This window comes from Nannobrachium achirus (assembly GCF_963921795.1).
Source record: "Nannobrachium achirus genome assembly, chromosome: 16".
Taxonomy (NCBI): Eukaryota; Metazoa; Chordata; class Actinopteri; order Myctophiformes; family Myctophidae; genus Nannobrachium; species Nannobrachium achirus.
The window spans coordinates 60202471-60225271 of record NC_137823.1 but is presented as its reverse complement, the minus strand read 5'-3'; the positions used below and the strand labels follow the sequence as shown (position 1 = coordinate 60225271).

The window sequence follows — 22801 nt, the reverse complement described above, 5'->3', positions numbered from 1 at the left end:
GACTCATGTGCCTCTCTTTGGTCTGTCATCTGATTTATTTAGTTGTGAAGGTTGACAGAGGCTATAGTCCTCTCCTATTGAACAAAAAGAAATCGCAACATAAATGATAGGCCTTAGGGTGAACATTGATTAATTAAATTAAAGTAAAAATGTAAAGAGATTTCTGTAGATATGATCTGTATAGACTAATTATTCTTCATCCCTCTGCTATTAAACTTATGTATTTTTTACGTGAACATTTGTGACTCAAATTTTGCTTCTGGGGGGTCCCTGAAACTAATATTTTGAGATGGGGGTCCGTAGCCAAATACATATCATTTTGGGGAATCCTTCACATGAAAAGGTTTTGAGCACCACTGACATAAAAACATATATATTTTTTTTACTTTAATTTGAAATATTAATAGACTTGCACACATTTTCAAGATTTTTTTCAAAAATAGCAGATATACAAGCCTGCAGCGCAGCACTCGGTGCCGCGCTGTGAGCTTGTATATCTGCTATTTTTCAAAGTACCCAGGGCCCAGAATTTGGTGCGACACCCCTGTCTTCAGATATGACAAATACCGGTAACTAAATAACTATTGGGCCAATAGGTTTTATTATTTTAGGCTATTATTATTAGGCCTATTATTATATATTTAGTGCAATTAAGTGCATTGAGAATGTTAAGCCGCAGTCACTTGATGAATGGCTGTTGGCTTTGCCCTTGGTTTAGTCAGTCTATTTGTTTGTCCAGTTAGTTAGTTAGTTAGTTGCTTGTTGTTCTTCCAACCTGTCATAAGGCTCTTGGACATGGCTGCTGATGCTTTGTACTGCTCTCTCTCTCTCTCTCTCTCTCTCTCTCTCGCTCTCTCTCTCTCTCTTGTTGAGCACAAGTCGCTCGCGGACATGCGGGTGCTGAACTCTGCACCTGCGTCACGCGGCGTTCCACTCCACGGGTCACACTGCAGCGCGGAGCCACTATACTCCCCCCACCCTCCCTCCTCCCTCCTCTCCCTCTCCCTCTCTCTCTCCCTCTCCCTCCCCTCTCCTCCTCTCCCTCCCTCTCCCTCTCTCCTCTCCCACTATACTCCCAACACCCTCCCTCCCTCTCCTCTCCTCTCCCCTCTCTCCCTCTCCCTCTCTCTCTCTCTCTCCTCTCTCTCTCTCTCTCTCTCTCTCTCTCTCTCAGTCTCACCATTAGAATACCGGCGCGAGTTCCCTTCCCCAGCGCAGCAGAACCGCGGGCCCGCAAGGCATGATTCTTCTATTCCCCTGCGCTGTGCGAGAGAGAGAAAGAGCCTCTCCGAAACGAAACGAGCGCCTCACTGGCTGGAAAATACAGCCAATTATCTCCGTGGAATAGACAATATCCCCCCCCACCCCCAACAGCACCACCACACCACCACCTAAAAGTCTGAAATGGCCATGATGATGATGCTCGCTTTTCTGTTGAGTTGTTGCTGCGCGCTGTTTATCTTATAGCATTAGTATTATGCTTCGTCGTACAGCGGTGGGCACGCACCGAAAAAAGCTCTTTACAAGGTCACATCTGCGCAGCTCTGAGATTGTAGATCTATATTATTATAGGCCTATTATTATTACTACATTGTTGGTTGTGCATTATCATGTGATTAAAAAAATTCTCTTCAGTGAAAAAGAAATCTACCTCCCAAATAAAACATTATTTATCTTCATTCATTTATATATATATATATATATGCCATAATATCTTTATAGTAGCCTACATTGCTATCATGCCAAGAGAATTATATGATTGTGATCTCCATTTTGGATTTGCTTTTATTATTTCTAGCCTATAACCTATGGTTAGGCTGTGTGTTTTCCATTAAAAAATAAGCAACAAGTTAGTTTCATCAAAATGTCATGACTAAATTGGAAATGGTTTGTCACATAATAGTATAAAGCCTTCAGAAATTACAAGCAGCAAATGTGGCTTTGGTCCCAGTGGAAGTAGATCTCACAAATAGAGTTTGTGAGACTGTCTCAGTCACATTATCTGTGTTCATTTATCAATTTGTAACTAGGAGAGTGTGTATGTTTTGTACACATCTCATCTCAGTTAAATTTACAATGCATTTTGTATGTGAAGAACCTCTCTGCTATTGGGCCGAAACCTGCCTAACTCCAAAATGTTTCATTTTCCGGAAAATGAGCTCAAGTGGAGTTGGGAGGTTTTGACCGAAGGGCTTTTTACTGCTTTCATTGGTTCAATATTATTTTAACCAACACACAGACGTAAAGGGTGTTCAATAGTCCTGATTTATGCCAAACAATCAATAACCTCAAAAATGGAGTTAAGAGGTTCTGGCCAGACAGTGACGATAGGTAAACTGTCGCTAACATCTCACTTATGACTCACTTCAGACATCACAATGATATTCACCAATATTTTTTCTCATTTCATTTCATTGATGAAAAGACACCACACTCACTGTTAGGCCCAACTCATCTACGATTCCAACAATCCCCCCCCCCCCCCCCCCCCGTTTTCTCTCATATCATGAATTCAATAATTAAGAACAGCATTGTTCAGAATGATTCAGAATGGATTTAAAACAAATGGATAAAAGTTAATTAAATATTGATACACAAACTATAGGGATGGGACGGTACGCAATGTTATCGTTTATCGTGATAAAAAACACTAATCGTATCGTGGACATTTAATTCATCGCGATATCGTCCTCCGTCATGCACTGGGATCAATCCACCTTTTATTTGCCGAGCTGCATATCCGGTACCACTTGAACCCTCTATAATTGATAAAAGGTACTTATAATATACGTACTTGATACAGTCGACAAAAAATAGCCGATCTACAAGCTCACAACGTGTTGCATTGCGACGCGTTGTGAGCTTGTAGATCTGCTATTTTTTGGCAAATGTTCCGCCCCAGGATAATGGATTTTGATTATCGCGATAATATCGTGAATCGCAATTTCTTTTTGTCACAATAATCGTGATATGAAATTTTCATATCATCCTAACCCTAACCCTAACCCTAACCTTGGACCATTCATAACCAGACAGGATGGTGAGTTTGGAGAAAAGGCGCAGCCTGCACACCCCGCGTAATAAAACACATGGTTTATTATCAATGTGATAGAAATGAAATCACTGGACAATTATACCGTAAGCATGTCTACCCATCTTCATCATCATCATCATCATCATCATCAGCACCATGACAACAGCTCTAGTGAACAGAAATAACATCGTATGAGTCTCGCTCCCCCCCCTCCCTCACAAAGGTCAAATCACAGATAAATAGGCCCCTTACTCCGCAACCTATTTACAAACCATCCATTTTAAATTAATATAAATAAATATTTACACACATAAATTAAGACCACCTCCTCACTCCTGATACGCAGTCCAACAGACAAACCAGCTTCTTCACAGATACAGATTGTCACCGCTCTCCGTATAGACACCCACACTGACTGGACACTGTAAGCACGCTATAGTAGGCGTGCGTCCAGCGTGCATACAAAAAAAAAAACACAAGCGAAACTGGCGAGCATACACATACACACAGTGTTGTGGATCCGCCCGGCTCAGTCTCACATGGATGCAGCCAGAGGGGTGGTGAGAGCAAACTGGACGTATAACACCAGCATTTCCTGGGGGGGCCAACGAAAAGAACGCAACTCAGATGAGAAATCCCTCCGCCCTCTCTCTCGACACCGCACGGCCCACGGGTGTCTTATTTGTTTCCTCTGTTTTCTCTCTCTGTGGATCTTCTCTCCTCCTTCTCCTGCTCTTCCTCTTCCTCCTCGGCCCTGTGTGTGGTACGGTAGGTCAGTCTCAGTGGCGTAAAGCTTGAAGTAACGGTAGTGTTAACAGCTCTATGTCTGTCCGTCTGTCTGCCTCCCACTCTCCTCTCCTCTCTCGTCCACGGGCGTCACAAGGTGGGGGGAAGTGGGACTGAGTTACCACCAGGGCCAAGGTGGAGGGAGGCCTTAATTATTTTATACTTTAGCTATTGAAAAATAGCAGATCTACAAGCTCACGCTGCGAGCTCGTAGATATGCTATTTTTGAAAAGTCGTGAAAATGTGTGCAAATCTTTGAATATATGTATTTATTTAGTATTAAGCGAACATTTGTAACTGAGATTTTACTTCTGGAGGGGTCCCTGGAACTAAATATTTTGAGATGGGGGTCCGTGGCCAAATACATAACATTTTGGGGGTCCTTCACGTGAAAAGGTTTGAGCACCAACTGACATGGAAACATAGTTTCTTTTTTCAAAAAACCTTAGCAGGATTTGAAATATTCAGACTTGCACGAGTTTTCACGATTTTTTCAAATTAGCAGATCTACAAGCTCACAGCGCGGCACTCTGAGCTTGTATATCTGCTATTTTTCAACAGTTAAAGCACAAAATAATTGAAGTGAATCCTTCCAGAATTTGGTGCGACGCCCCTGCTCTGGTCAATCCTCCCCCCAACACCCTGACCCCACCCTCCGGGTTTCATTTCCGCTGCTTCTCGACGTCTTTGTCTCCGGCCTTGTTAGCGGCCTCGCCGCCGTGCCGGCCAACGCCGCCGCCCGGGCGGGTTGTTGCTGCTGAGGAACATCTTGTCGAGTCCTTTGAGCGCCTCGGTGAGGTAGTTCTGCAGGGCGGTGAGCGCGGCGCAGATGGCCGGCGAGCCGAAGCCGTGCGTGATGAAGGAGAAGTGGGACAGGCAGCTCTGGATGCCGGGCTCCAGGATGGGCGAGGGGCGAGAGTTGCCCAGCGGCGTCCTGTCCTGGGCCAGCAGGTCCGTGAACTCCTTGCACAGCTGTCTGCAGGGGAATGGAGAGGGGAACGGGGTGATAGATAAATTATGATACATAATTGTACTGTATGATCCATGTATGAGGCTCATATGACCATAAAAGTTATATTCTGTAGAGATGTGCCGATTGATCGGTGAGTGATCGGCGATCGGCCCATATATATCGGCTTTGATCGGTATCGGCTTTGCCGATCTACAAGCTAGATCAGCTGTTTTCACAATATTTATCTGTGGGACTGAATGTAACCTCAGCTTCAACTCCTAGTTGAATTGGATACTAAAGGACCTGCAAACTCCTAATGTTTATACTTAATATACAATGTCAATGTTTTGTAAGAAGAATCATTAAATATATAAATGCTGCAATAAATAGAAGAATGTATGGATTTGACGCTGTGATCGCCCGGGGAATATCGGTATCGGCAGATACTGATTCCAGTTGATCGGTGATCGGTATCGGCCCCAAAAATCGCAATCGGAGCATCCCTAATATTCTGTGAACTACTGTCTGAACTTACATTATACCTATATTGTAAGTTTTGGTCTTTTGGTTGTACTGTAAGTTCTGGCTAGTGGAAAGTTACCAGGACCCTACATGTCTCTGTCTTCTTGTTATGACATGGAACCAACCAATGAGTCCCACGGTGATATTGTACTTTATATATACTGTATGTCTTACCACCGTCTTTAGGAGAGAGAGATTAGCAAGCTGCCACTAGGATGGTATGCTCACTGTTTGTCCTCCTTGTCTGCTCTCTTCAAAATACAACAATTTATTGATATAGTCCTTTTGGCTGTCTCTGAGTCTTATTTTGGTTATGGATTTATTCATGGATCCATATATTTATTAATCTAACACACGGGATGTCAGGGATGGAGTATATGGCACTGCGAAGGAGTATATGGCACTGCGATGGAGTATATGGCACTGCGAAGGAGTATATGGCACTGCGATGGAGTATATAGCACTGCGATGGAGTATATGGCACTGCGAAGGAGTATATGGCACTGCGATGGAGTATATAGCACTGCGATGGAGTATATAGCACTGCGATGGAGTATATAGCACTGCGATGGAGTATATGGCACTGCGATGGAGTATATAGCACTGCGATGGAGTATATGGCACTGCGATGGAGTATATAGCACTGCGATGGAGTATATGGCACTGCGATGGAGTATATAGCACTGCGATGGAGTATATGGCACTGCGATGGAGTATATAGCACTGCGATGGAGTATATGGCACTGCGATGGAGTATATAGCACTGCGATGGAGTATATGGCACTGCGAAGGAGTATATGGCACTGCGATGGAGTATATGGCACTGCGATGGAGTATATGGCACTGCGATGGAGTATATGGCACTGCGATGGAGTATATAGCACTGCGATGGAGTATATGGCACTGCGATGGAGTATATGGCACTGCGAGAGAGGGGAACACGGTGATGTCAGGGATATGGAGTATTTATTATGGCACTGCAACATCCTTGAGTGTTAACCACTTAAACCCTCGATACTGTTGTAGGATTATGTCATATAGACCGAAAATAGCACTTCTACAAGCTTACTCATCGCATTGAGAGTTTGTAGATCAGACCTTTGAGTCGGGCCGTACATCTGCTTTTCCTGGAGCAAACAACAATGCAGGCAGTAAGGCTATACTGCCAGCTACACCTGATGAAGGCGTTTACACCTGAAGAAGGCCAATGTAGGCCAAAATGTTTATTCCTCTGACTTCAATACATTGATTTGGGGAGCATCTAGACAAGTGTGTGGACTTTCTCTTATTTTCTACTATTCTAATTTTTGGTCCAGCACCTGTTGCAGTCTTTTTGGATGTGCGTGTATCCACCAACAGCTTGCTATATACTGCCAACTACACCAGTTATGCCCAATCGTGCCAATGTCTTGGAGACATTATTTTTAATTGTGTTAACAGTATTTTACTGTGTATTGGTGTCTGAAGTAAATAACAGCATGCTATCGTAATTCTTCCCTGTTTTCACAGAGAATTAGAGGAGATTTACATGAATATATCTCTCCTTTCTATGGCCAAACATTTTAACATGAGATATTAGATCAAAGGCAGCGTGTTAGTTTTCTATCAGTACACTATATTACAAAAAAACCTCCTCAACTACTTCAACCAACTCACTTTGTGGCAGGAACATAATGTTAAAGCTGACACAATACATTATAGGCTTCAGTAGCTTATATTATATACCCACTCATCATTATTCGGTTTACTTTTATGCTGTCAGCCTATAACTTTTATTTCTTTTTCATGCGTAAACAAGTCCAATTGGACTTCATTGCCTTAAAAAGAATTGTGATTCCACTTCATACATGCTTACACTGTTGCTGTATAATTTCCTCCATGGAGAACAGACTGTATAGCAATAGTAGTAGTAGCAGTTGTAAAATACATTCAGTGGGTGGGACAGGGTTGGGTTGGGGGAGTTGGAGAGGGGACGAGAATGCCACTGTAAAATGCCTTAACACATGAAGCCTACTAGTCTAGCATCCCTATTCTAGGGCGAACTTTCTGCGAAAATAAACAAGCTCACAATGCATTGCAACGTGACACCGGCAAAGAACCGGTTCTGTTTCTTTCTCCCGGCCTATGGGATGAACCAGAGGTGAGCTTTAACACCGAGAACCGAGTTGGTTCCGCACCGTAAAAGTTGGTTCCGAACGGGAACCACAAAATCCTTGGTTCCTCTGGTTCAATCATGGTTCAATCTGGTGGAAACGCAAGCCGGTTCGCAAGAACCAACCAAGGTTCCAGGAAAGTTGAACCGGCACTGGTTCTGGAACCGGTTCTTTGCCGGTGGAAAAGGCCCCTTAGTGAGCTTGTAGATCGTCTGTTTTGGACTAAGAGATTTGGTGTAGATTGAAAAAGAAGCAGTCCAGTACAGAGCCCTGGTGGTCCCCCGTCATTATAATTGATAGGGTCTAACATGGTTAAATACACCCACACTCCCTGTACCATCCAGAATAATCCTGAATCCCATTAGGGAACGGCCACACCTAACTTTAAATCTGCCTCATATCATATGTGGCCGTCTTTTTGCAATGGTTTTCAATGGGAACGGAGCGGTTTTGTTACCATCCCGCGGCTTTCCGTGTGAAAATGCTCCGCTCCCATTGAATACAAAGTTATGTGCGTTACGACCGTAGCCTTATTAGGGTTTTGCAAAGCTGTGAAAACAACAGTACATCATGCCGTATTGATTCTGCTCTTGACAGGATTATGCTCTAAACCAGGACTGATTTACGCAGCAAAATTACCTAACATATACTTCTATCACACATTAATAAAAGTACCAACAGCCTACTGTACAACTGTTTGAATGAAAAACAAAAACTTCCCAATGTAAAAGGCGAAGCTCTATTAAAGGGATATTTCACTTTCAAAAAAACTTTTTGTCATTTTATCATCTAATCAGGCTTTTGGGAACACCCAAGACAGTTTTTGAATTTCTTCATTCAGTATTTAGATATTTGATATTCATTTCCCCCCATTTTCCCTACATGGGTTTGTACAGGAAGGTCCTGGAAGGGGGCAAATTGGGGGAAATGAATAGCCTATCAAATAACTAAATACTGAATGAAGAAAAATAAAGAAAGTTTTTTTGAAAGTGAAATATCCCTTTAAATCTATAACACTAGATAGATGTTTTTAACTCTTCCAGTGGGACGATTTCATATATTTTACTCTGTGGGAAGGCACTGTCGTTTTGCATTTATCATTTTAAAAATGATTTAAACTAGTGAAAACAACAGATCTACAAGCACACAACGCCTCGCACCGTGAGGCGTTGTGTGCTTGTAGACCGGCTATTTTCACTACTTTTGTGCGACGGCCTTGTATGATGGCAGGGCTTTACTTTACGAAAGAACGTACAAATTTGAAACTTCCGCTCGACAACGACGATAAGCTACTGTACACCAATGGTTCTCAACCTGCAGGTCTGGACCCCCAGGGGGGTCCCCACATGATTTTGGGGGGTGGACGCAATAGGAGGCGTTGTGAGCTTGTAGATCTGCTATTTGCTGCTATAATTTAGTCAAACAAAATGTAATGCCTCAACTCTTATTCAAGTGTCTATCAGGGTGGGGGTTCCCCAGTTCAAATATGATTATTTTTGGTGGTCACGGCCTGAAAAGATTGAGAATCATTGCTGTACACCAACACATAAACATCACCTCAATCTTTAATGCTATATGCAGTCAAATCCTCAGTGTTCATTTAACCCTGACAGTGTACAATCTTTGTAGATTTTTACCCTCTGTGTTAAGGATGTTGTTTAGTCTCGCATGGCCAGACTGTTGCCTCCGCGATTTGGTCAAATGCTCCCGGTAAAGGGAAATAGAAACGATGAGTGCGAGATGAAGCGGAAGTGAAGCCCCCTCGTCACTTCCGTTTCAGTCTCACATCGCACACATTTATCATTATATAAATAAAAATCATATAAACATGTTTAGCTTGCTGCTTAGCAGAAATGACATTTTAAAATATATTTTCTTGAACGGTAATGCCCGTTTCCATTACTCGCCGTTAGGGAGCTGCTGTTCCAGACTCTATATAGCATTTAGAGATTGTGGAATAGTTGTCTGGCTACGCGAGACTAAGGATGTGTAAATGTATAAAATAGAATATTGGTCCTAAACATTGACTGGAAACATACAGTAGATAAACTATATGTTTATAGGCATTATTATATCGCAAAGCACAACACTCTCACATTTCCGTTTTTAATGTGACATGTGAAAGATCCATCTTCAATCTCCTAGTCCTAGGAGTCCACAGTCTATAGTTACAACTTTTAGGGGAATGCCAACCCCACCACTACAACCAGAGCCTGCTCCCTCCTTCTCACCATCAACCATCCTTCTTGTTGGGCTGGGAAATATATCGTCATTGATGGGTGGAAACCTTGTATGTCCAAAACCGTTTGTTTTGTATTCATCATTTTCAAATGATTTAAGATAGTGAAAACAACCGATCTACAAGCACACACCGCCTCGCACCGCGAGGCGTTCTGTGCTTGTAGATCAGCTGTTTTCACTACTTTTGTGCAACAGCCTTGTATGATGAAGCAGTGCTTTACTTTGCGAAAAAAAAAATTACAAATTTGAAACTTGTAGTTACGAGGTTTCTGCCCGACAGTGACGATATTGATGTTATATCAATGTCATAACATGAGTCTAGGATTTATTAAGCTGATTGTAATCACTTAAGATGTATTTTGTACTTAAAACATTTTAAAATCCACATAAATAGTGAGAAATAGCTGATCCACAAGCTCACAACGCGTCGCATCGCAAAACATTGTGAGCTTAGATTGAAATGTTTCGCCATTTTGGAAAGTGTTCTCAAATATGTCGAATAAATCAATACATTTTTTATATCATCACAAACCTAAACTATTATCGTCACGATATCGGTATTTGGAACTCGGTCAAAACATATTGTGATATTTAATTTTGCAATATCGCCCAGCCCTACTCCTCCTTGTTAAATTTCAACAAATCACCAAATTAACTCATAGATAGGGCTCTGATTTTTTGGAATCACAGACACCCCCCCTCCCGTCTCTCTCTCTTTGGCTCTCACACACACACACACACCCTATCAGCAGCCTAGGGGCAGAGCTACAGCGATGAGTGACAGGCCGGGTTGGGTGAGCCCAGCTGGGGTGAGGGGGTCGGGAGGAGAGAGGGGAGAAGCTGCCACCCCAGGGCTACACTCAAGGCTCCCACTGTTGTTCTCTGACGACTTGAAACACTCCACTGATAAATAATGAATTTTTAACAGGAGAGCAGCAAACCCACCACGTTGGAACAGGTTCATATCTGAGCATCAAACGTCCACAACGCTCAACACACACACACACACACACACACACACACACACACACACACACACACACACACACACACACACACCCACACCCACACACACACACACACACACAGGCTGATTAAGGTGAAGTACAACTAAGGTTATAATAAAACGCTTCCATTGGGTTTTTTGTTTGGTGTCTTAAACGGTTCTGATCAGAACGTTCTGTTTTTCTTTGGTTTCATGGGCAGAATGATTGATAATGATCATTTTGTAAAAATTTAATGTATGTGATATAGTCTCAACCCATTGTTGAAAGAATGCTGACATATTTTCAAGAATTGTCTTTTTCCTTAGGCTGAATAGGTTTGTAAACCAAATCACTGATTTAAAATCAGAGACCACTGAATTAATTTACTCAGCAAAGCAGCTATATCAAACAAATGGAACAAAGAAGGATTCATGGAGGATATAAGCTATAGTACCAATGTGTATGAATTTATTTTAATTACAGTCTCACTGTGTTAATTGGTAACTAAACTTAATTGCTCCCTGATTAAAAATAAATAAATAAAAAGAAAGAAAGAAAGAAAGAAAGAAAGAAAAAAAAGAAAGGGAAATGTAACTTTCAAGGCAGTGACAATTGTATTGGGTATTTAGAATTGTAGATAATTGTAATTATTAATTAATTACTACAATTAGGTTCTATGTGTTTTGTGTCATCGTAGGGACAAAATCGTGGGCCTCTTTCTAGTCGCCAATCTCATGTGACGTGACCGAAGAAATGATAAAAATACAATTAAAGCACTTCCAGTTTCCTTCAAACGTAAACTGGACTCCATTCATTGTGAATGTATGTGGTGTGTGTGTGTGGGTGTGGGTGGGTGTGTGTGTGTGTGTGTGTGTGTGTGTGTGTGTGTGTGTGTGTGTGTGTGTGTGTGTGTGTGTGTGTGTGTGTGTGTGTGTGTGTGTGTGTAAGCTACATGGCATGCTGTGTGTATGACTCACTTTGTTGCCAGTAGCATGTTTTTCCGCGCGTGGAGCTCGCTGGGGTCCGCGTGCTGCCGGTTGAGGTACTCGCTCACGGCTTTGGTGGGAAACTCCGTCTCGCAGAGGTATCCGAAATCACGAGCCAGATGGACCGCTTCACCTGAGAGGGTGCGTGGATTCAATGTGTCAAACACAGATTCACTCTGGCCTGGTGGAACTATTCTTAACGTCCGTGATATCATGTTGTTGTATGACGGCGTAGGCCTAAGGCTAAAAACTGGGGATGCATTAATCGGGCCATCATATCGGTATCTGCAATATCGGCCACATAAAATCGGTATCTAACCGATACCAAAATAACTGATCGGTTTAGCCGATATTTTTTATTTTATTTTTTTTATTCACATTTGAATGTGAAGCTGAAAAAGCCCTTTGTAAGCCCTGGGAAAGCTTCTTTTTTTAAATAAAAATATTAAATTTCTATTTGCAGGGTCATATCTGTCGATACCGATTTCGATAAGATACAGTATATATATTGCATTATAATATAATAATGTAATACATATCGTATCGTATCGGAATCGGTATCGACAGATATGAGCCTGTAAAATGTCGGTTATCGGATATCGGCCGTAATTTCATGATCGTGCATCTCTATAAATCTGTGACAGCTATATGTGGTGGAGATGGTGGGATAAATAGGCTAATCAAGGCCTATGCTGCCTATAGTGCCAAAATGGTGTGGCTATATTCCATTGTTTATAGCTAGGCGGCTATACAAATGTCAGCGCCTATTTACGTATACATCATCATTACTTATAGCATATATTTCTTGCTAGGTTGTTTGACAATAGGTTGAGTTGGGGGTTAGACTGCATGAGGCTAACTGCTAAGTGGCAAGCGTCAACTAGGCCTACTTCATATGGAATAATGGAGTAGCCTACTACTGTCTGGTAGGCCGTACTAGGCCCTAGGCCTATACAGCCTAAAAGCCTACCTTCTACTAGAGATGTCAGTAGTGTGACATTGGCAGCCTTGCGTCTTCCAGCGGGTAAATTCAGTCCAATCTTCTCCAGCTTCTCTCTCAGAGATCTGCCACCGTTTTTGGACTTTGCTCTGTACGAAAATGAAACGAATTATTGTTTTAAAACGTGCGACATGACGTGGGTTAACTAAGTTTTAGCAGGTGCACAAAGAAAGGGCCCATGTCTCATATATAGGCCTACTGTACCTCCTCAACACGCCTCCCAGCAGCGAGGCGTTGAGGCACTCCGGCGGGGACAGTCTCCTCTGCACCTCTCCCACGGTCACCTTGTACTTGGAGGTGGAGCTGAGCAGCGACAGGCGGCCCGGCACGGAGCAGAACACCTCGTTGATGTTGACCGACACGCCGCCCATCAGGCCGTCCTTTCCCAGCATCAGGGAGCCCATCTTGTGGTGTGGCATCGGAACTGAACCGTGGAGGAAGGAACATAGCGTCGTTGTCAGGTGGAAACCTTGGATGTCCAAAACCGTTCCTTTTTATCATTAAAAAAAACGAACTAAACTAGTGAAAACAGCCGATCTACAAGCACACAACGCCTCGCGGTGGATCTGCTGTTTTCGCTACTTTTTGTGCGAAGGCCTTGTGACTTGTCTGATGAAGAAGGGCTTTACTACAAATTTGAAACTTGGAGATACGAGGTTTCCGCCCGACAGTGACACAGGTCAACATAACCATAACGTCGTTATCTTTAGGCTGGCACTCACTCACTCACTCACTCACTCACTCACTCACTTTAATTGAATTAAAATGTCTTTATTCATGGGTTGCATTTAGTCCTACACCAGCCATGTTGAGGACCAACACAGGTGTTCTGATTGGCATAGAACATTTAGTTCAATGAATGCCAATCAGACAAATTGAAACACCTGTGTTGGTCCTCAACATGCATGGCCGTTTAGGACTACAAATGCAACCCATGAATTGGCTTGGCGTTAACATGCTGGAACACTATACAATCAAAACAAAATAATGTATGTAGCATACAGTAACCTACAGTTGAAGGGAATAGGCTATAAATGATGTGTTCTCAGAGCCGTTGTAACTGACAAAACCATAAGCATTATTGTGCATTTGCTGTCAGGAATATTAGCCTATAAGGCTGTGCACAACTGCATATGTTAGCACTGTGACTGCACTTTCTCTCTCAAACTTTGATTAGCTGCATCGTGCGACCACGCGCTCCAACTCCGAGGAGGGCGGCCTCCTCCCCGGCCTGCTAACGCGCCCTCGCGCCGGGCATTTACCGTTATTTAATGTGGCGAGACATTCCCTCTCTATGATATTATCGATTGTTGATTGACTCGCGCTTTCCCCCCTCCAAAAAAATCGCATTAACCACCTCCCCGTCTCTCTTCCACGGCCGGTTAAGATCCCACCGCGAGAGAAGCTCGCTTCTTCATCCGATCCGTGTTAATGCTCGCGTTAATGGGGTAAAGAAAGCATGGCAGGCGGGCGGGCGGCGCGCGGGGCCACGCACGCCAGCCCAGCGCGAGGGGTTTGGTTTTTGATGGCTCCGCGGGGGATAATACCGCAGATTAGCTTCTAAACGAGCTCACGAGATCTCCGTGAGCGCTGCCATTTATTACATCAGCGGCTTAAATGCCCCGCGGGGAGCTGCGCTCACTCAACACCCCGTAACTAAATCACCTCACATCATCAGAGAGGAGAGAGAGGAGAGGACCCCATGTCAAACACTCTGGGACTCACTCGGTGCCACCACCATGTGCCAATCCAACCAGCACAATAACTCTGTGGTTCTCAAACTTTTTTATTAAGGATCCCTTAATTCAGTGTTTCTCAAACTTTCATATTTCAAGGTCTCCCCTTAATTCTGGCAGTGTACAAATGGAACCAAATGAACCTGTTCGGGTTCATTTGGTTCCATTTGTACCCTGTCAGAATTACAGACTTGTATGGGTCAATTTAGACCCCCATAAAGGAATCCACAGAGTCCCTGGAATCCACTTTGAGAACCCCTTGATAGCCTTAGTTTATTTGGACCCCATAAGAGAGGATTTGTGTTTTAATTAATGTTCAACAAGCTCACAATGCTTCATGGTTCATGATGCAACAGTGAGCTTATGTAAGGTGAGGTCGGTTATTTTGAATGAATAGCCAAATTTGAAGTGGCAAAGCTGATTTCGATGCTATTTCAACTAATTTAGCTGCGGACCCCCTGGGGGCTGGGGCACCCCTCCATGACCCCTGGGAGTCCCCGGACCTCACTTTGAGAACCACTCTCCTATAACCGTCATTCTTAAATCTAACCTGCATATTCATTCATTGTAAAAGACACAACTTATGATGCTGCTGCTGCTGCTGATGATGATGATGATGATGTGTGTGTGTGTGTGTGTGTGTGTGTGTGTGTGTGTGTGTGTGTGTGTGTGTGTGTGTGTGTGTGTGTGTGTGTGTGTGTGTGTGTGCGCGCGGGCGTGCGTGTGTACCTTTCTTAATTACTGATTGGTCCAGGATGCTCATCCCGTTGTCATCGATGCCCTGTTAGTTACAGCAGAGATGAACACACACAGCATTAGACTTTCACTGGAAAATAATCGTATAGTTTAACCTTTCTAGTAAATAATGAGTCGTAACATTGACACGGGATTCAGTCCGCAGTAAAATATGATAGGCCTGGCACCTGACCCTGCATGGGACTGGGAGCATTTTATGTCTTTAAAGTTATTTGACATTAAAGGGGCACTCCACCACTTTTCAACCTATGTTCATATAATTGGTCCTCACTCAAAAATAGCTTTTTTTTTTTTTTTTTTTTTTCTCAGAGGAGGGCTGTGGGCAGGTCAGAAACCCATCGTCTTGTGACATCATCGATTGCCAATCCAGCTTATAGAAACTGCAGGCTTTCTATTCCTGAAAAGTGGAAGCCATTGTTCTCGCGATAATAAAAATCTAAATATTTTTTTCAAAAATATTGATTAAAAATTCTTTTTGGGACAATGATGACGTCACAAGACGATGGATTCTGAACTTCCCACAGCTCTCCTAGGAGACTTGGACCGAGTAGAAAAAAATTGTGATATTTTATCATGAACATTAGTGAGGACCTATTATATGAAGACAGGTTGAAAAGTGGTGAACTACTCCTTTAATGTCCGCGTGCTGTCAGATCCGGCTGAATTTAGCTCATCATGGTGTTGTATCTTTCTGTCATTCTGTTTCTCATATTTAACACAACCTCTACGGCTCTCTCTAGGAACCATTATTTAAATCATCCCCTGAATTAAATCCCCGTAAATTCCTCTTGAAATATGCTGTAGGCTATACAATCATTATATCATTATTTTTATTATTATTCATCAACATGGATCAGGAAGATTTTGGAAAAACACATTTTTGCCCTATTTGTGGAGATAAGCGACCTACGGTCGCTTATCTCCCGATTAGGGAGTCTTACTGGTTATTATTATTGCAATAAGTGTTAAACAAAATATCTGAATATCGCGTCAAAGCCAGGGTAAATGGAATAAACCCATGCATGGCAGAATAACATTAAAATCTGAAATAATGCATATTTAAGTTTACATTTAAATGGCAGGCTCAATGGGGCCAATTCTACAAAGCTTTATATTACATTCCACAAAATGTATATGTATGTATTGTTTATTGTGCACAATTTGTATCTTCAAATAATCTTTCAAAATAGGCAGTTTCATTAAATTAGAGCATTTAAAATGCTTAATAATAGTATGCTAGCATAATAATAGGGGTAATAATAATAATAATTATGATGTAATTGCAACGTTTATTTTACTGTAATTATAATATTTTGGTAGGATATAGAAATCAAACCAAATCATCATGAAACGACTGTGTTGTTACAAATTGTAGCAGACAAAAAGTGTCATACTTTCTAATTCAGTCATAATTGTTTATTGACACGGCGTTAATTGTTTAAACAATGCCTTGTGTCAGTAGTGTACACATTGCATTTGAGCAGCATTTAGCAATTTGAACCACAAACTATACCGATAGCCAGCTATAAAACATGGAGCCTGTGCTAACAGTGCTATTGTGTCTCTTTTAAGACAGTTTTGTTGCCTCCAGGCCATTTGCATTATTATAGGCTACAGCTGTGGTGACCCCATCAGCCCTGGGGGAATCTAAGTTCGTTGACCCTCTAACCCTAATAGCAACGATACATGGCAACATTACATTATATGCAATTTGGTCAACAGTTATGGCGTTCCTTGTAGATTAATCAGGGCAATTATAATATTGAAAATAAACTTCAATGCAGTGTAAATGTAGAAATATAGCCTTCTAACATCAGACCATGCAGTGTCACATCGGTTGCCAATTTGGGCAGAAACCTCGTATCTCCAAGTTTTTTTTTTTTGTAAAGTAAAGCCTTGCTTCATCATACAAGACTGTCGCACACAACTAGTGAAAATAGCCGATCTACAAGCACACAACGCCTCGCGATGCCAGGCGTTGTGTGCTTGGCTATTTTCACTATTCTAAATCATTTTTAAAAATGATAAATAGGTCTACAAAACGAACGGTTTTGAACACAAGGTTATGCTATTCCTCCAGAACGTTGTCTTATTGTCAGTCGTTAAAAAAAAATGTTATTCCCAGGAAATTAGAAATTGTGTAGGCCAGTGGGTCCGGGGATCCCCAGGGGTCCTTTTGGGGGTTCCAGTGAAATCAAAAACACTTAAAATATATATATATGTCTATATTGAATTTTTGAAACACAACATAAATAGGGGATTGATTGATTGATTGATTGATTGATTGATTGAAGACTTTATTAGAAGTGTGCATAGGAAAAGGTACAGTTTCATGACATGACGGTACAGTTCACTGGTACAAGGTCTACTAAAAGGAGATCCATGAAAAGACTAAGCTGGAAACCACTGAAGTATCTCATATAAATCCATCCCTGGCCCAAAATATGTTCAGATGGAGGTCCGTTGCTAAATACATAATTTAGACCTTGACGTGAAAAAGATTGAGAACCACTGCATGTAAATATGTGCTGTAGGGCCTTTAAGCCTTATAGGGTTAAATATATATGAATATGTGAAAGACAATTGACTGACTTCTATAAACCATACTATAAAATCGTACTTTTTATGCTGGAAAGCATCTTCAGCCTCACAAAAACCCTTTAGTATTAAGCACTGACCTGGTCGTCCATGCCGTGCAGCCCGTGCAGCAGTCCATCGGACATGCCGTGCTCGAGTCCCGGGTGCGTGGAGTGGAGCAGCACGTCGGGCCGCCGCACGCCGCCATAGTCCCTGCGCGGGTCCAGTCCGGACAGCTGGGGGAGCGAGGCTCTGGGCTGGGCCAGCAGCGACGAACTGTCCATGCGCTCCCCGGCCGCGTCCTGCCGCTGCCGCGCGCCCCACGCGCCCTGCTGGGTCTGGTGCAGCGAGTTGAGGGAGTAGGGGTCGCCGACGTGGGAGTAGGGGTCCTGGCTCTGGTAGTGAGCTAGCGGCTGGTACGGAGGGGGGAAATACGGAGGCTGGAAGTCCGAGGAGGGCGCGTGAGAGAGCGGCGGCGCGCTAGAGTAGGGTCCCGCGTGCGAGCCCAGCTGGGACAGCCGCGAGCTGTGGCTCGGGACGCCGTCATGCCGGTCCTTCATGGAGGTGAAGAAAAATCACACGGAGGAGAAATAAATAACACGAAGCCGCGGTGAGAAGGAGCCAACGTCCTTCACGAACACATCAGCCAGGCCGCCTGGGACATCAAGCCAACTCAAACAGCAAATATATACCAGCCAACCTTACCGTGCATGCAAACTTTAAACAACATTAGACTATGCGTTATGTTATTATCAAAGGGTGCCATAAAAGAACAGAAACACAAATCCGTCCAAATGCCTATAAGTTATGGGCCTACAGGGTAAAAAAGAAATGCACCAGAAAAAATCGTGCAGAAGGCAAAGCTAATATCAGATCAATCAACACATTTAAAAAAAAAATAGATCACACATTCCGCAGCCACAAAACTCACCGTGGTGGAATAGGAGTGGACTAACATCTGTTTACCGTCGTGCAGTGCTGCCTGCAGGTGCCAACAACCGGGCTCTCTAGCCAAATACTGGCAAACCAGTGGGACTACAGACTATAGACCGGACTAGGACACCACCGGGAACCATGCACAGAAGCACGGGGAGGTGCAGACATTCATAACATAATAAGCGCACAGGAAGAATTCCAGATAAATACGAAAAGTAGTTTTTTATTTCTAGTCTCCCAAGCACACAGGACCCTTCTTCAGCCCGAAGCTCGCGCCGCAGTGTGTGTGAGTAGTATAGCCCGGTGCTCCCGCCTCTACCCCGGTACGGTGTAATTGTTATTCATGACTGAACACTCACAGGAATATTAATGCGCGCTAAGGCAGGCAGGGGACTGGCGACACACCAAGCATGAAAGCTCCTCTCGCCTGCGCAACCCCGAGTGACGTTTCACGCGTGAAAGACAGTGCGCGTGCAGAAAGAGAGAGGTGTCTGTGTGTGTCTCTCTCTCTCCATCAGTCAACCAGCAGGTGCCAAAATCTAGATCAGTGGTTCTGTTCTCAAAGTGGATTCCAGCCAGGGAATCTGTGGGTTCAATTACAGGGGTCCAAATTGACCCACAGGGGTCTGTAACGTTGCATACTGTCAGAGTTGAAATGTAAAAGTTTGAGAAACACTGATCTAGATGGAACCCCCTAACTACTAAGCCTACAGTTGTGGATTTTGGGGACCTTTTACGCAAAAAAAAAAAAAAAAAAAAAAAAAAAGCGCACACTGGCATCATATAAAATGTACCTGCCCCTTAACTTGCAGCCATTAAACACAAAGAACAATCATAAATAGCAAAAAAAGTCAAAACTTGGTCCAACTTTATTATCTCTCCATTGCTCCCCATGCATGCAAGCATGAAGCTTAATCCAACTTTTAATCGGCCCTTGAACCAACCAGGCACTTTTAATCTGCATCTGTTTTTTGACAGCCTAACTAAACGAAGACGACACAAGTCTCCGACGTGCAGGGGTGAAAGGGGTCACGCACGTCCCCTTTCACGCATTTAGGTTCTTTTCACCGGTCAAAAGAACCTATAAACAGTATAGGCTACTAGTATTGTATGCCGTATGAAGTGTCCCATTATAGTCCTCCACCGTCACACCGTGAGAGTGAAGCCATGTGCGGCACGAGACACGATGGGCGTCCCGCCGAGATGAACCCATCAGGGCCTCGCTATGGTTGGCCTTTCTTTCTCCGCTCTTTGTGATCGAGTCCATTCAGCGAGAGCTGACGCATAGTTTCACCATGCAGCGCGTGGCGCTTCCTTCACCCTCAATTACTTTTTTATTGTTCTGGGACCAAAGCCAAAATGATTTACATACTTCTTCTTCTCTCTGACACATGCTTCGTTTTCCCCGTCCCTGCCCTGACCCCATCCACATCTGACTGACTGGATTTGTATTTATTTATTTATTGGACAATTTAATTATTCGATTGTTTGATTGTTTTTCAGCATGAAGCTATAATGCCTTATTTTCTATAAAGATTAAAGAAATCAAATAAAACACCAAGATTTCTATTCAAGTCTATCTTATTATTTAACCGTTAAACGGTGGCATTCTAGCATCAAATTCTTCACTAATATATGCTATAATAATAACTAATTATTATCTAGATATATCGCATTTATCAGTGAAGAATTTGATGCTATAGTTATATAAATGATAAAGATACATTATTATCCATTTCCCGAACAGAATAAAAGCACACTGCTCAGTAACTGCAAAATAATCAAGTAATAATAACGTTTTTTGTGGATATTCATTTAATCAAATAGCTATACTCCGTCTAGTTTCTAATCCACTGCAATATAAAAATAGGCGCACAGGGTAGACTATGTTAATTAAATAACAATTCATTTCATGCATTGCATTGTAAAATCATGAATAAGGAGGCATCATAAGCAGCTGAACGGGTAACGTTACCTCATAAATATCTTCATACTTGACATTCTCAACTAGCTTCCACAGCATGGCTTCTCTCTATGGTGTCTGTAAACTGAATGCACCCGAGTGAGAGGTGGATGCCTCAACTCTCTCTCTCTCTCTCTCTCTCTCTCTCTCTCTCTCTCTCTCTCTCTCTCTCTCTCTCTCTCATCATTCTCCATCTCTTTCACTCCCTCTCTTTGTCTCTCTCTCCGCCCTCCTCCGTACAAGAAGCAGGCAGACCTTATGAATGGGAAAACCTTTACAAGAGTATCGTCACTGTCGGGCAGAAACCTCGTATCTCCAAGTTTCAAATTTGTACATTTTTTCGCAAAGTATAAAGCACTGCTTTCATCATACAAGGCCATCGCACACAAGTTGTGAAAACAGCTGATCTACAAGCACACAACGCCTGGCGGTGTGAGGCGTTGTGTGCTTGTACATTGGCTGTTTTCACTAGTTTTTAACTAAAATGATAAATACAAAACAAACGGTTTTGGACATACAAGGTTTCCACCCGACAACGACTGGAAATGTGGGAGAGCAAGGAGGCATACACTGTTCATAAACTATTGTACTGCTAATGTAATAAATATAAGCAATTCAATTCAAAGGAGCTTTATTGGCATGAGAAAACATGCGTTTACATTGTCAAAGCAAGTGAAATAGCCTACATGCAGCAAATTGAAGTTGAGTGAGAATAAAATGAGTTTCATATAGGTAATACTATGATAATAATTAGAGTAATACTATAGACAGGTATAAAGACATATAGCCTATTATGATACATGCAGTCAGTCCAATAATTATCTTGACTATTGAGGGTAGAGTCTAGAAATTATTACCACTGACTATAGGCGGAATTATGTTTTTTCCATCTCACACCAGAACTATAGAAACTATACAGAAACACTTGATCAAATTGATAGCCAACAATTAGCAGTGCTTTAGTTTACAATTACATTAATATTATGCGCAATTAACCTTAATTATTAACCTAATTATTGTATTAATTAGTATGTATTTGTATTATACCTTGTCTATTTATATTTATTCACCCCCCCTGGTAATTCCTGGAAAAGATTGCTTTGCCCGCATACATTCTGTTAAGTCAGCACAAGTTACCTTAAATCAGCACACCTTTTAAACATAATGAAAATTGGTAGAATATTGGCCGATATTGACTTGCAAAATATACGCTATACATAGTAGGCTGTGAGTTTATGAGTTTGAGTATGAGTATGTCACTTCCAACTGTCTGCCACACAAAATAAGTTAAGGAAAACCTCGAGTTGATAAGCAGCCTCAGATGCCATGGTTCATTTGATTGATTGTTGGCCATTGTGATATGGTGCTGCCGTGAGGCCTCAAATTCCACACTGCTTGCCTTGAGCCAATCCTCCTCCTCTTCTAACACCCCCTGTGTATTTGTTCAAGAATGTGTAAACTGCACCCCCTGGTGTCTCAACAGCCGATGTGCAATCTCTGCTATGCAACAGTGAGGTTTCACCATTCACCAACTGTCTCTTATTTCCATAAGAAATGCACTTTTAAAAGAATATCCCCAAATGTCAGTGGTGTTCTGTACCTCAGGGACAAACAAACATGTCCATGATGCAATGACAACGAGCCCCAAGTAGCCATAATCTCTGCCTGCGTCCATATTATGGCTTTTAAAAATTGGCATGACAATTTGAAAATAAACGTGGACAATAACATGGCCAAAATAGGGATCGAGGCCAGGTTGAAAGTGGCTTAACTGAGACACAATATATATATATTATGTACTGTATATACTTTAAGATTTCTTTCACCCCCTCTCCTTTCCAATTAGCAACCCTGGCGCCCCCTAGTGGCCAGCCTTTGAAAACCACTGCATTGTGTTTTATTCTCATGATTGAATTGTGTTGATGAGCCGAGATGAGTTGACACCAATTGTCTCTCGTCTTGTACTGAACTCTGAATGGTGGGATCTGTCTTAAATATCGCCGAACTTTACAGGCCTATATAAGCGCACAAACAATCATTTCAGACTTGAAAAAGGACTATGATAATCATGTACAGTAAGGCTGTCTATATAGACTAGTCTCGCGTGACCAGACTGTTGACTCCCGCGATGTGCAAATGCGGAGATTGTGGAATAGTTGTCTGGCTATGCGAG

The 22801-nt window shown here is 42.5% G+C and overlaps 1 protein-coding gene across 1 annotated transcript; it reads right to left on the bottom strand.

Moving 5' to 3' along the window:
• Nucleotides 1–4522: 4522 nt before the first annotated feature.
• On the bottom strand, nt 4523–20688 carry tfap2b (transcription factor AP-2 beta; the record flags this gene model as incomplete). The annotated part of the gene is made up of 7 exons (XM_080744497.1): nt 4523–4796; nt 11652–11793; nt 12631–12749; nt 12865–13084; nt 15126–15177; nt 17831–18283; nt 20641–20688. The coding sequence occupies 7 exons, from the start codon at nt 20686–20688 to the stop codon at nt 4523–4525; spliced, it is 1308 nt and encodes a 435-aa protein (XP_080600623.1).
• Between the last annotated feature and the right edge of the window lie 2113 nt (nt 20689–22801).